This window comes from Lithobates pipiens, unplaced genomic scaffold (genome assembly GCF_037356315.1).
Source record: "Lithobates pipiens isolate NorthernLeopardFrog02 unplaced genomic scaffold, aLitPip1_a1.2 Scaffold_1, whole genome shotgun sequence".
NCBI classification, from domain to species: Eukaryota; Metazoa; Chordata; class Amphibia; order Anura; family Ranidae; genus Lithobates; species Lithobates pipiens.
In genome coordinates this window covers 214,138,470-214,151,840 of record NW_027507685.1, presented here as the reverse complement: position 1 = coordinate 214,151,840, position 13,371 = coordinate 214,138,470, and the positions used below count along the sequence as shown (strand labels likewise).

Genomic DNA, 13,371 nt, shown 5'->3' with positions numbered 1-13,371 from the left:
TATGGAAGTTTCTTCCCATCTTGTAAATTTACATTTATCATGGAAGCTATAAGGCAGATTATAGAGAAGCTTGAGATTAATTATTATGTTCATCTGAAATGCTGAATAATACTATTAAGCCTAATTTTCTTGCAATGCCATAGACCAGGGATAGGCAACCTCGGCACTTCAACTTCAAAATACAAGTCCCATGAGACATTGCAAGACCCTGACAGTCGCAGGCATGACTCCTAGAGGCTGAGGCATGATGGCATTTGTAGTTTCGCCACAGCTGAAGTGCCGAGGTTGCCGTCTCCTGCCATAGACACTTCTCTCTCTAGTGAGTCAGTGTCACTGACCCAGAACAGATGTTCAGGTTTGGAGTTTAGCTTGTATAGACTTCACAAGGTAGTAGAGCCAGGACCATCATGGCAGACCCATGCCTGAGCTTTTCAAAAGAATTTCAGCCATGGTAGCACCTATGTTTCTATACTCAGGTTAACGTAAAGGTTTTAGGATGAAATATTGAAATCACCTGCCACCTCCGGGTATTTCATGAGGACCAGGAATCCGTATCTCAGGTTAGTGCTGACTGTCTCTGTTCCACCAAATAGCAGGTCTTGAATTGTTCTGGCCAAAGATGTGGCGTAGAATGCAGTGTCTGGGTTGTCCTTTTCCTTCACATGTAAAAGTGTTTAAATATATTAAAGCTATATAAATATTCTTGCATAAAATATTGTGTTCATTATAAACAATAACCTGAAATGCCTACTCTTCCCTAGTCTATTAAAACATTTTTTTTAAATTATATGAAGTGAGCAAATCTGAATCTTGACAATGTACTACTCTTCCTCTAGTAGCAACACTGAGCTCAGCCACTGCTGCTATAGGGAGAATGGGCCCGACCTTTGAATAGGAATGGCGACCACTTCTGTAATGGCTTCTCCAATGGCTGTGGTACAGGACAGGGGGAAACTGCCATTAGAAGTTTTTTTAAAGGGTTCAGGTTCTACTGCGGGGGTTCCCAACCTGGGGTGCGAGATGGAATTTCAGGGGGTGCAACAAAGAGTGTTTTGCATCCCTTAGAGATAAGTCATGAGTCACTATTCCTGTGCCTTGAGCAGTAGTGGTAGGTGGTTGTGTAGCATAGATGCTAGACTTGTTAATTTAAAGCGTTTGTTACCCTACAAACAAAACAACAAAAAAACAGATTCTGTTCCTAGACTAGAGGGTAGCCCCCTAGTCTGGGGGGTGATCTCGGGCCTGGGGCTCGGGTGCTGGAGGGATCCTCTCACAACACACTGAGGAGTCCTGTCCAGAGGTACGGGAGCAAGAGTGAGAACAGCAGGAGCCAGCGAGCACATCCAGGAGAAGTCAGCCGGGTGGACTGGTGAGTGTGTAGTCTTGGAGGACTGTGGGAAGTAGCCAGGTAGGCTAGTGAAAGGGGTTGTTGCAGCCAGGCAGGCTGGCAGAGCCTGAAGGGGTGGTGCTGGGACCAGTGACCTTGGGAGGAAGTGCTAGTGGTGTCACCTCATTGTTCTCAGGTATAGGGGCTCGCAGTCCCTGCCTGTAAAGGGCTTTTGCTATAGCCTTTTCTTAAGGTGACACCATTGTGGCTCTACAAGCAAGTTTGTGCAGGAGGGTATATAGACTGTATATAGTTTAGGTGCCCCTGAAGAGTGGGCACCCCATAAATATCCCATCCCAATCCACATTTATTAACCCCTAAAATAAAACACAAAAACAAAGTTGCTTGATTGTTTCCTGCCTCAAGTGTGCCTGTGGAAATTCGGTGTGCCTGGTTGTGCAAGATGGGGGATCCCTATTCACCAGCTGCTCCTACGTGGGGTGCACTATACTTGTGTGAATCTGGATTCAGTTCTCTTTTGTCAATTAAGACAAAATCTAGAAATCGCCTGAATCCAGAGGCAGATCACGATTAGCAAGAAAGTTTCATATTGTGACAAAATCATGAATGACAAGCAGGAACAAAGATGTTAATTTAATAAAATTTTACTTTTTACTATTTTTTGTTTTTTTGAACAAACTACATTCGAATTGCTCAGTTTATGATTGCATTTTCAGTTAAAAGCTTATTTTATAAAGTAGAATTCCAGGTATGGATGTTTTATCCATCTTGGACCAATGTAACTATGCATTTGCCATATCTGACCATTTCCCCTGGAAGCTGAACTAGACACTCCAGTGATCTCCACTTGCTTCCAGGTACTGTGCTGAGTGGTGCCATCTTGTCCAATCAGAGAACACTTTGCACTGATTCAGAAAATGAAAAACATTTTCTAAATGGCACCCGTGCTGAGCGGCCAATCTCCTGTGTTCACAATACAGCAGGGCAACTGTTCGGAGCAGGACATGGAAGCGTGTGGAGTTCACTGGAGTAACGGCGTCTACTTCAGGGATTTCCAACTTTCAGGGTGCATTGGCCAGATATAGTATATACCTAGTTACATTGGTCCAAACTGGACTATGTATTAAACATCCATTTACCTGGCATTGTTATTTAAAGCTTTAAGCCCTTGTACACACGGTCGGACATTCCGACAGAAAATGTCCGACAGGACCGTGTTGTCGGATAATCCGACTGTGTGTGGGCTCCATCGGACTGTTTCCATCGGAATATCCGACCGACAAAGTTTTAGAGCTGGGCTATAAAACTTTCCGACAACATGATCCGATCGGACTTTGTCCGATTGTGTGTAGAGAATTCCGATCGGACAAAGTCCCACGCATGCTCAGATCAAATTCCTAGGCCAAAGCTATTGGCTACTAGCCTGAACGTAGTCCCGTCGTAACTAAATAACGTCATCACGTTATGTACGATCGGATTTTCCAACAACTTTGTCCGACCATGTGTATGCAACACCAGTTTCGGACAAAATCCGTCGGACAAAATCCGATGGATTTTGTTGTCGGAATGTCCGACCATGTGTACAAGGGCTTATAAAACAAAAAAAAAATACAAATGCAATTATTTTGCAGCTTACAAATTCTTAGAGGTGACAGCTGCACTAGTGTTCTTTTTTAGGCTTTCTTTCCTTTATTTTCACCTGGTGATCCTGCCAGTAAATCTGTTGTTTATCAACAGAAGAAGCTTTCTTGCAAATGTAGCAGTTAGAGTATTGAGACAAACCATTTACCATTTGCAGGGGTGCTTACAATGATCAGCTTTTATTTATCTACGTAAAACCTTTATCCCAAAAAGAAAACAAAAACTGTTGCTGTAACGGCTTGTGTAAGTGCAATTTTAGAGTTTAGCTTCAAGTTGTTAGTGTATATAAATCTGCTAGTACATCGAACACTCCCCCCCCCCGACTGATAATGAAGCTGTCCAAAAGTGCCCCTGTGCTCCTTCATCCAGAGTGGAGGCACTCTACAGGAGGTGTGTTACTGGCCAGCTCACCAGGTGAAAACAGATGAAAAAAACCCTGAAAAAATCAAAATGTAAGCAGCCACCACATCTAATGACTAATAAGCTGCGATATATTACATTTTTGGGTTTTGTACCGCTTTAAGTTCAGTTTGTTCTCCTGCAATATTGTATGTGGTTCAAAAATTTGAAATTACACTTTTTCATGTTCAAATGCAAACATTAATCAAACATTTTCTAGGGTTGTGGAACATAGAAGAGATTGGCAGCCACTGACCTGATATGCAACTTTAATTAAGCAATACATAAATGTGGTTAAGCAGCTAACCATTTAGGCTGGGTTCACACTATTGTGAATTGGATGTATTGGCGTCCCCACATCCAATTCGCATGACAGGAGAGGAGCCAGTTCACACATCTCCGGGACGGCCGTTTAACACACTGGAAAAAAAAGGGTCCTGTGCATCTTTGGCTCCTTCCAGATCCAAATTCAGGCAAAAATTTGGACCTGATTCGCCCCTGAAATGAAGAACCGGGATGCATCGGACCCTTTGCTGTGAGCCGCTCCGCAAATAGTGTGAACCCGGCCTTAATGTAGTTACTGTACAGAGGAGTCACAAACTATTTGTGACTTCATCCTCTCTTTTGGAGATCCCCAACGTATAGATTCTAGTTGTATGTAAATCCAAGTTACTATTACCTCTTTAATCTTCATTAGGAAGCAGTCAATGTAGTCACGTGGATTTTCCGAATTCAGAGTCTCATTGTGGTGTTTGATACTTTCGGCTAAAATGTCATAGATCATATTAAAATACTTCCCAATTTTCTTGTGTGGACCTGGCACATAGTCCATGAGATTTGGATACATGTTGTATAGCTGTATTGTCAAAATATAAAAGTGAACCAAACTATAACTGAAATATGAAAGAGTAATAAAAAAAAACATATTTTATTTTATTTGCCCTGACTGAGAACTCATACTTCAAAGCAGCCTTTCTCAAAATTTTTCACTCCAGAGGAACCCTTAGAAACCCCTGCAAAAATCAACAGATTTGTAATCCATGGGAAAAATGGTGGCTAATGGGAAGAATGGAATGCTCCCTGTACAGCAGTGGTCAAAATGCCCCCCCCCCCCCCCCCCCCCTTACAGAAAGCAAAAATTATCATTGGTGTCATGCAGGTTACTCTGCCAGATAGCATTTGACCCAGAACTACCAACACATTGGTGATCAGTAGGGACGAGCTTCGAGTTTGAGTCGAACTCATGTTCGACTCGAACATTGCCTGTTCACCGGTTCGGCGAACAGTGAACAATTTGGGGTGTTTGCAGCAAATTCGAAAAGCCATGGAACACCCTGTACAAGTCTATGGGAGAAATCTAAAGTGCTAATTTTAAAGGCTAATATGCAAGTTATTGTCCTAAAAAGTGTTTGGGGACCTGGGTCCTGCCCCAGGAGACATGAAGCAATGCAAAAAAAGTTTTAAAAACGCCAGTTTTTTCGGGAGCAGTGATTTTAATAATGCTTAAAGTGAAACAATAAAAGCGTAATATTCCTTTAAATTTCGTACCTGGGGGGTGTCTATAGTATGCCTGTAAAGGGGCGCATGTTTCCCATGCTTAGAACTGTCCCTGCACAAAGTGTCATTTCTGCAAATACAAAAGTCATTTAAAATCACTCTCGGCTATAATGAATTGTCGGCTCCCCGTAATTCAGAGAACAGTCATTGAAAGTCATTGATAAAAAAAATAAAAAAGCGTGGGGTTCCCCCAAATTCAATTACCAGGCCCTTCAGGTCTGGTATGGATATTAAGGGGAACCCTGCGCCAAATAAAAAAAAATGGGGTGGAGTTCCCCCTAAAAATCCATACCAGACCCTTTATCCAAGCACGCAACCTGGCAGGCCGCAGGAAAAGAGGGGGGGCGAGAGAGCACCCCCCCTCCTGAACCGTACCAGGCCGCATGCCCTCAACATTGGGAGGATGCCTTGGGGGTCTGTGACCCCTCAAATCACCTTTTCCCCTGGCCGGTAGTTGCGGGGGTCTGCGGGTGGGAGCTTATCAGAATCTGGAAGCCCCCTTTAACAAGGGGACCCCCAGATCCCACCCCCCTGTTTGAAATAGGAAGGGGGTACAAAAGTACCCCTACCATTTCACAAAGAAAGTGTAAAAGAATGTTAAAAAAGACACACACACCGTTGCAAAAGTCCTTTATTAAAAATACATTTTTTTTTAAAAAGATTCCAGCGGTGGTAATCCACTCTTGCTATCCAGCGACAGATGATCATCTCTCCGGGGTCTAGCGATGGCTGACCTGATCCAGCGATGGGTGATCCGTCCAGCGCAGCGCATCCATCCTCTGTCTCCACCGGCGGAGACACTGCAGGGATTCCGGCAGCCTGACATTTCTTACATGAGGAGGGCGGGGCCACCCATCACCTGACCCCGCCCCCTCCTGACGCAAGTGGGGAAGCCCGGCTTCCCCAATGACGTGTGGGTGACCCCGCCCCCCTCTAATGTAACGGAAACCTGCAAAATCACTGCTCCCGAAAAAAAATCAGTTTTTAAAACTTTTTTTGCATTGATACATGTCCCCTGGGGCAGGATCCAGGTCCCTAACCACTTTTTAGGACAATAACTTGCATATTAGCCTTTAAAATTAGCACTTTAGATTTTGAACGTTCGAGTCCCATAGACTTTAATAGGGTTCTAAAGTTCACAGGAAGTTTAGGTCTGTTCGCAGGTTCTGGTGTGAACCGAAGGGTGTTCGGCTCATCCTTAGTGATCAGTGGAAAAATGACCCCTTACATAGGTGGCCATTGGGAAGAATGCTCCATGTACAGCAGTGGTCAGAATGCCCCCCCATTACAGACAGCAAAAATATTTATTGGTGTCATACAGCTGGCTCTGCCAGGTTGCATTGGTCCCAGACTATGCAGGCACCATAAAATGAGAATCAGCCCTTGTACACACGATCGGAGATTCCGACGGAATGTGTCCGATCGGAGCGTTTTGCCAGATATTCCGACTGTGTGCATCGGACTGTTTCCGTCGGAATATCCTTCGGACCAAATTTTCCAACTTGCCGGAAATATTTTCCGACAAAATGCTCCGATCGGACATACTCCGATCATGTGTAGAGAATTCCGATAGGACAAAGTGTCACGTATGCTCATATCAAATTCCTACATCAAAGCTATTGGCTACTAGCCTGAACGTAGTCCTGTCGTAACGAAAGAACGTCATCACGTTCTGAACGATCGGATTTTCCGACAACTTCGTCCGACTGTGTGTATACAACAGTTTCAGACACAATCCGTCGGACAAAATCCGACGGATTTGGTTGTCGGAATCTCCGACTGTGTGTACAAGGGCTCAATCAGCCTTAGCTTAAGGAAACCCTAGCAACCTCTGGAGTCTGGATGAACCTCAGTTGAGAATGGCTAGTATTGAGTCTTCCTCTTCATACTCACCGTCCCCCAGGTGCTGCTCATGACAAGGAAGTTACTGTTAATACTCTCAATTATGGCCAACAGTCTTTTGTCTTCATAATCAAACCGGCTGCCAAATATAATAGAGCAGATTACATTGGAGACTGTTCGAGCAAAGTATGTAGTGGGATTCACCGGAGCCCCTAAAATAAAGTCATACACATCAGTATTATTTATTTTCAATGTTTATACATTATTTGCTACAGAGAATGTGTTCATCATTCAAATCAGTTCCTTGGTAAAACAAGATGCTCAAAGTGAGCCCTATTCATCCCCTAACCATCTGTGCCCCCATCCACTATAAAGCTCATTCATTTTCCTATTGCCACCTATGTATCCCCAGAATGTCTGTGCCTCCAAACTCTCTCGTGGAAAGTACACCAAAAGGGAGCAAATAAGAAAAATTCATTTTTAGAGTTTACATACACATAACCTTAAATCAACCTCAATTCCCTCAGTTCAAGTTCTAAATTACAACATATGCTCATTGTACCTATGAATAATTCCCCTCTAATAAGTAGCTCTTAGCCCTTGTACACACGGTCGGAGAATCCGTCGGAATGTGTCCTATCGGACCGTGTCGTTGGATAATCCGACTGTGTGTGGTATGCATCGGACTGATTCCGTCGGAATATCCGTCGGACCCAATTTTCCAACATGTTGGAAATATTTCCCGACCAACTAGGCCGATCGGACATACTCTGATCATGTGTAGAGAATTTTGATCGGACCAAGTGCCTCGCATGCTCAGATCAAATTCCTACATCAAAGCTATTGGCTACTAGCCTGAATGTAGTCCCATCGTAACGAAATTACGTCATCACATTCTGAAAGATCGGATTTTTTCGCCAACTTTGTCCGACCGTGTGTGTGCAACAGTTTCGGACAAGATCCGACGGACAAAATCCGACGGGCAAAATCCGACGGATTTGGTTGTGGAAATCTCCGACCGTGTGTACAGGGGCTTATAATGATGTTTAAATGCCCACCTAAAAACACCGCTCTGCGACCTGGACCAATAAACACCACAATATTATATATAAAGTGCAAAACTGATATACACTTTAAAGCAGCCACTTAAATAAATGTAAAAATTGTAAAATACAATATAAAAAGCCACAAATCAGTTCTTAAAATATTGTAGCAGCACTTCTTGTCCAATTTAATTAATCAGACAAGCTATCATAAATAGTCCATAAATGAGAGATAGGTAGCGGAGAACATCTATTAAAGTTTTTACTGTGTTGTCTGTAGGAAACTTCCACCATACACTCCACCACATGCGGAAAACTTCCCTTATGGGAATGCACTCACCAGTAGGGATGAGCCGAACACCCCCCGGTTCGGTTCGCACCAGAACTTGCGAACGACCCCTGCGTTCGAAACGAACGTTAGAACCCCATTGAAGTCTATGGGACTCGAACGTTCGAAATGGAAAGTGCTAATTTTAACGGCTAATATGCAAGATAGTGTCCTAAAAAGGGTTTGGGGACCTGCCTCCTGCCTCAGGGGACATGGGTCACTGCAAAAAAAAGTTTTAAAAACTGCCGTTTTGGCGGGAGCACTGATTTTAATGACGATTAAAGTGAAAAAAAAAAGGTGAAATATTCCTTTAAATATGGTGCCTGGGGGGTGTCTGTAGTATGCCTGTGAAGTGCCACGTGTTTCCCGTGTTTGGAACAGTCCCTGCACAAAATAACATTAAACGGAAATAACACCATTTAAAACTGCTTGCGGTTTTAATGTTATATCTGGTTCCTGCAATATGGTTGAAAATCATTGAGAAAAATGGCATGGGTAGCCCTCCCTGCCCATTACCAGCCTATTTGGGTCTTGTACGCATATTAAGGGGAACCCCGTACCCATATTAAAAAAAGGAAATGCGTGTGGCCCCCAGGCCCTATATACTCAGAACAGCAGTATACAGGCGGTGCAAACAAGACAGGGACTGTGTAGGTTTGTTGTGTTAAGTTGAATCTGTTTGTAATTTTCAACCGGTACATTTTTAAAGTGTAGCTCCAGTCAAAAAAAAATATTTTTAAGCTTTTTGGAAAACATAGGGAAGGGTTATCACCCCTGTATAATTTGTTTTGTCGTCCATCTTTTTTCATCTCACTTGCTGCTGTCTCCTTGCGTTTGCAAGTAGGAGATGTTTGTAAGTTGGATGTTTGAAAGTAGGGGCCTGCCCTATATTATAGCGGTATGTACTGGGTACAGAGCACGCAGACAGCACGCACTATCTCCTAACACTACTGACTGCAAGCTCTATTATTAACCACTTGACCACTGGGCACTTAAACACCCTTAATAACCAGACCAATTTTCAGCTTTCGGTGCCCTCACATTTTGAATGACAATTACTCAGTCATGCAACACTGGACCTATAGGAAATGTTTGTCCTTTTTTTCACACAAATAGAGATTTCTTTTGGTGGTATTTAATCACCTCTCAGTTTTTTATTTTTTGTGCTATAAAAGAAAAAAGACCGAAAATTCTGCGAAAAAATGAATTTTTCTTCGTTTCTGTTATAAAATTTAGCAGATTAGTAATTTTTTCTTCATACATTTTGGCCAAAATTCATACTACTACATATCTTTGGTAAAAATAAGTACAAATTGGTGGATATTATTTGGTCTTTGTGAAAGTTATAGAGTCCACAAGCTATGGTGCCAATATCTGAAAATTGATCACACCTGAAGTACTGACGGCCTATTTCCTTTTTTTTTTTTTTTTCCACAAAATTGTCATATTATCAGGTTATTTCACACACACAGCATATGCATACCAAAAGACCCTGGAGAATACAATGGTGGTCGTTGCAAATTTTTATCTCACACGGTATTTGCACAGCAATTTTTCAAACGCGTTTTTTGGGGGGAAAAAACTGTTTTGTGCTTAAAAAACAAACAAAAAAAACAGTAAAGTTAGCCCAATGTTTGCATAAAGTGAAAGATGAAGTTATGCTGAGTAAATAGATATCAAACATGTCACTCTTCAAAATTGCACATGCCCGTGGAATGGCGCCAAACGTCGCTACTTAAAAAATCCCCATAGGCGACGCTTAAAATTTTTTTTACTGGTTACATGTTTTGAGTTGCAGAGGAGGTCTAGGACTAGAATTATTGCTCTCGCTCTAACGTTCTCGGCGATACCTCACATGTGTGGTTTGAACACCGTTTTCATATGTGGGCGGGGCTTACGCATGCGTTCGCTTCTGCATGCGAGCACATGGGGACATGGGCGCTTTAAACATTTTTTTTTTTTTTATTGTTCATTTTACTTTATTTATTTTAGTTTGACATTTTTTTCCCCAAAAATATATTTTTGATCATTTTTATTCCTATTACAAGGAATGTAAACATCCCTTGTAATAGGAATATGGGGTGACAGGTCCTCTTTACAGTGAAATCTGGGGGTCAATATGACCCCACATCTCACCTCTAGGCTGGGAAGCCTGAAATAAAAAATAAAAAAAAGATTCTGGCTTTAATCGTACTGGCGAGTTGGTAGAAGCACCGGAGGGCGGTGAGGGGTGGGGGGCGTCTATGGCTGGGTATTTCAGGGTATCACCGAGTATGGCTGGGTATCTCCAAGTATGGCTGGGTATGGCAATTTATGGCAGGGTATTGCAGAGTATTGGCGGGGTATTGGCGGGGTTCTACAGAGTAATAGCAGGGTACTGCAGAGTATTGGGGGGTACTCCAGAGTAATGGGGGTTACTGCAGAGTAATGGGGGGTACTGCAGAGTAATGGCAGGGTACTCCAGAGTAATGGCAGGGTACTGCACTGCAGAGTAATGGCGGGGTACTGCAGAGTAATGGCGGGTACTGCAGAGTATTGGGGGGTACTGCAGAGTATTGGGGGGTACTGCAGAGTAATGGGGGGTACTGCAGAGTAATGGCAGGGTACTGCAGAGTAATGGCAGGGTACTGCACTGCAGAGTAATGGCGGGGTACTGCAGAGTAATGGCGGGGTACTGCAGAGTAATGGCAGGGTACTGCAGAGTATGCACTGGTATTGCAGAGTATTGGCAGGGAATTGAGGGGTTAAATTCGGTGAGCAGCGATGTGGGCACTGCAGATGCAGCCCACATCGCTGCTGACACGATCTCTTTCCCCTCCGCTGTACCGATCGGTACAGAGAGGGGAGGGAGGAACCGGCGTCATAACATGACGCCGGTTTGTTTACAAGTGATCACTCCGTCATTTGACGGAGCGATCACGTGGTAAACGGCCGCGACGTGATCCGTGATGCGCTGGGTCCTGTGGACCCGGCGGTCACGGATGCTCTCGAGTGCGCGCCCCAGGGGGCGCGCGAGAGCAGAATTCTGGGAGGCCGTTAATTAACGGCCTCTCAGAGTTAAACAACCGCCCTGAAGCCATTAATCGGCAATGGGCAGTTGTTAAGTGGTTAAAGCTAGATCACTAGCTATATAGGTGAGGTGAATATAGTGGTGTATACTGCGGTCAGGGCACAGACAACAACCACTACACAGCAGCAAGATAGGAAATCAGCCAAAAACGATCGGTGTGTAACTGTGTTGAAGGTACACAGAACACCCACTGCTTCAGATGCTAACACACTACACGAGGCCGCCTCAAAGGCGGCCTTATATAGTGTGGGGCGTGCACTACACAGCCTGAGCTATGATTGGCCACAGGCAGGATGCCTGTGGCCAATCATGGCTCTCCTCGCTGCTGGCGCTACGATTGGCCAAGCATGCGGGGTCACAGTGCATGCTTGGCCAATCATGAGCCAGCAATGCACTGCGCCACCGCAGTGCATTGTGGTCCGCTAGCGCCACTCGAATTTTGACGCGAACGGCCCAAACGTTCGGAATTCGCCGAACAGCCAATGTTCGAGTCGAACGTACGTTCGACTCGAACACGAAGCTCATCCCTACTCACCAGATATACAGCAATACTGCGCCTTTAATTGTAAATAAGCTTCTCCTCCACTACACTATACTTCCACCAGATGCCAGTCTTGCTTAACAAGTGCTCCAATGAACCATGTGTGAGGAATATCACTGCACTTTATCTTTTGCTTCATATTTTACTATCTTTGGCACGCTTAACTTGTATATGGGGGATTTTGTGGGATCAATAAATGTTTATCAGTATTACACTATGTGGCCACTTTATTCCTCCCAACAGACATACCCAAAAAGTGTGGTACTTAAAGCAATAGGGGGTGGGCTGAAAATCAGGGATGGGCATGGGCAACTATTACTTATTCATAATACAGCAACAGGTTAAAAGAAATCTACGGCCAAAGCTTTTTTTGACACTCCGGTGACCCAGAATCAGCTGATGTTACAGAGCCGCTCCAGGCTTTAGAAGGGTCCCCACAATAATGTCGGGATCAACTCACATGTTTAACTGGCAGCTGGCTCAGACTCTCAGCATGCGGCTGAGAGCCTGAGCCAGCTGCTTCCACCCCTTTCACAGCTCAGCGTTCCAGTGAGCACTGGAGGGGCAGAACAGAGAACTATGACTGACAGTGATTGCTCAATTCTCTGTGTTAGACCTGATGGGGAATAGCTGCAGCATCCCCATGATGCTGCAGCCATAGAAGTGAGTATGTTTATTTTTTTTTATTTCCTACATGTCTCCTTTAGTTAAAAAAGTTATGTTTCTTTCTACCCTTTTGTATAGTAAATCAAATACTACAAAGTAAAAGATGCACTTAAAAAAACAAAATGCCATTTGTAGAAGACTTTTACCCTTTGTCTTTTTAAACTCATTGATGAGGAACTGAGCCTCCTCTTGTATCCGCTCCTCCACACTCTTCTTCCCCATTCCAAAGTTCCTCAGTGTGAGCAGAGCAAAGCGTCGAAGTGACTTCCATCTCACCCCATTGGTAAAGGCAATGTCTGTTAGAGTAAAAAAAGCAGGGTTATAACCACTAATGTTTGCGAGAGCAGCCTCTGTTAAAGAAGAAGTCCAGATATGGCATACTTCTTCACATAGTTACTAGGGATGGTCCGGATGTTCGAATCTTTTGAAATAGAATATTCATTCTTAAATCCATTTTTTATTCCCAGTATCCATGTACACTACACATCCCCCTATGTATTTTTCGCTGTACTAAAAATGTTACCTCCGGACCACCGTAGCAGCTTGCAAAGGACCCTGGGTAATGTAGTTCCTCGCTCCTCCATGTCACCATATAAATACTGCCTCATTCCATCATGATGCTATCACAGCCTGAAGATGGAGCACGCATGCTCCGAAAGCACGCCTCCTGGCCCTGTGCCCCACATTCAGTGATGTCACAGACAACTGACAGCTTGACTCAGAGCCTTGGAAACCCCTGCAGCTACCGAGACAGCAGCAGCACCCCATATCGCCGGCTATCTGGATCAGGACTACACAGCGAGCCTCCCCTTATGACTAGCCATTTTAACCCTTATGCTGTGAGTTAATTCTTATTTAAATTTTTTATCTTAATAAATTCATCATTAATCATTTTAATATACTGCACTCAGATGAGCACCGCTGTTCTCCACGTTA

General features: G+C 43.9%; 1 protein-coding gene across 1 annotated transcript in view; it reads right to left on the bottom strand.

The window, feature by feature from the left end:
• Nucleotides 1-13,371, bottom strand: part of LOC143982958 (cytochrome P450 2F3-like) — an 87,588-nt gene that overhangs the window by 32,092 nt on the left and 42,125 nt on the right. The window contains exons 4-7 of the mRNA XM_077482127.1: nucleotides 12,582-12,731; nucleotides 6,839-6,999; nucleotides 4,068-4,244; nucleotides 515-656 (exon numbers count right to left, since the gene is read on the bottom strand). Of these exons, the coding sequence (XP_077338253.1) occupies nucleotides 515-656; nucleotides 4,068-4,244; nucleotides 6,839-6,999; nucleotides 12,582-12,731 (630 nt within the window). The remainder of the gene's footprint in view (nucleotides 1-514; nucleotides 657-4,067; nucleotides 4,245-6,838; nucleotides 7,000-12,581; nucleotides 12,732-13,371) is intronic.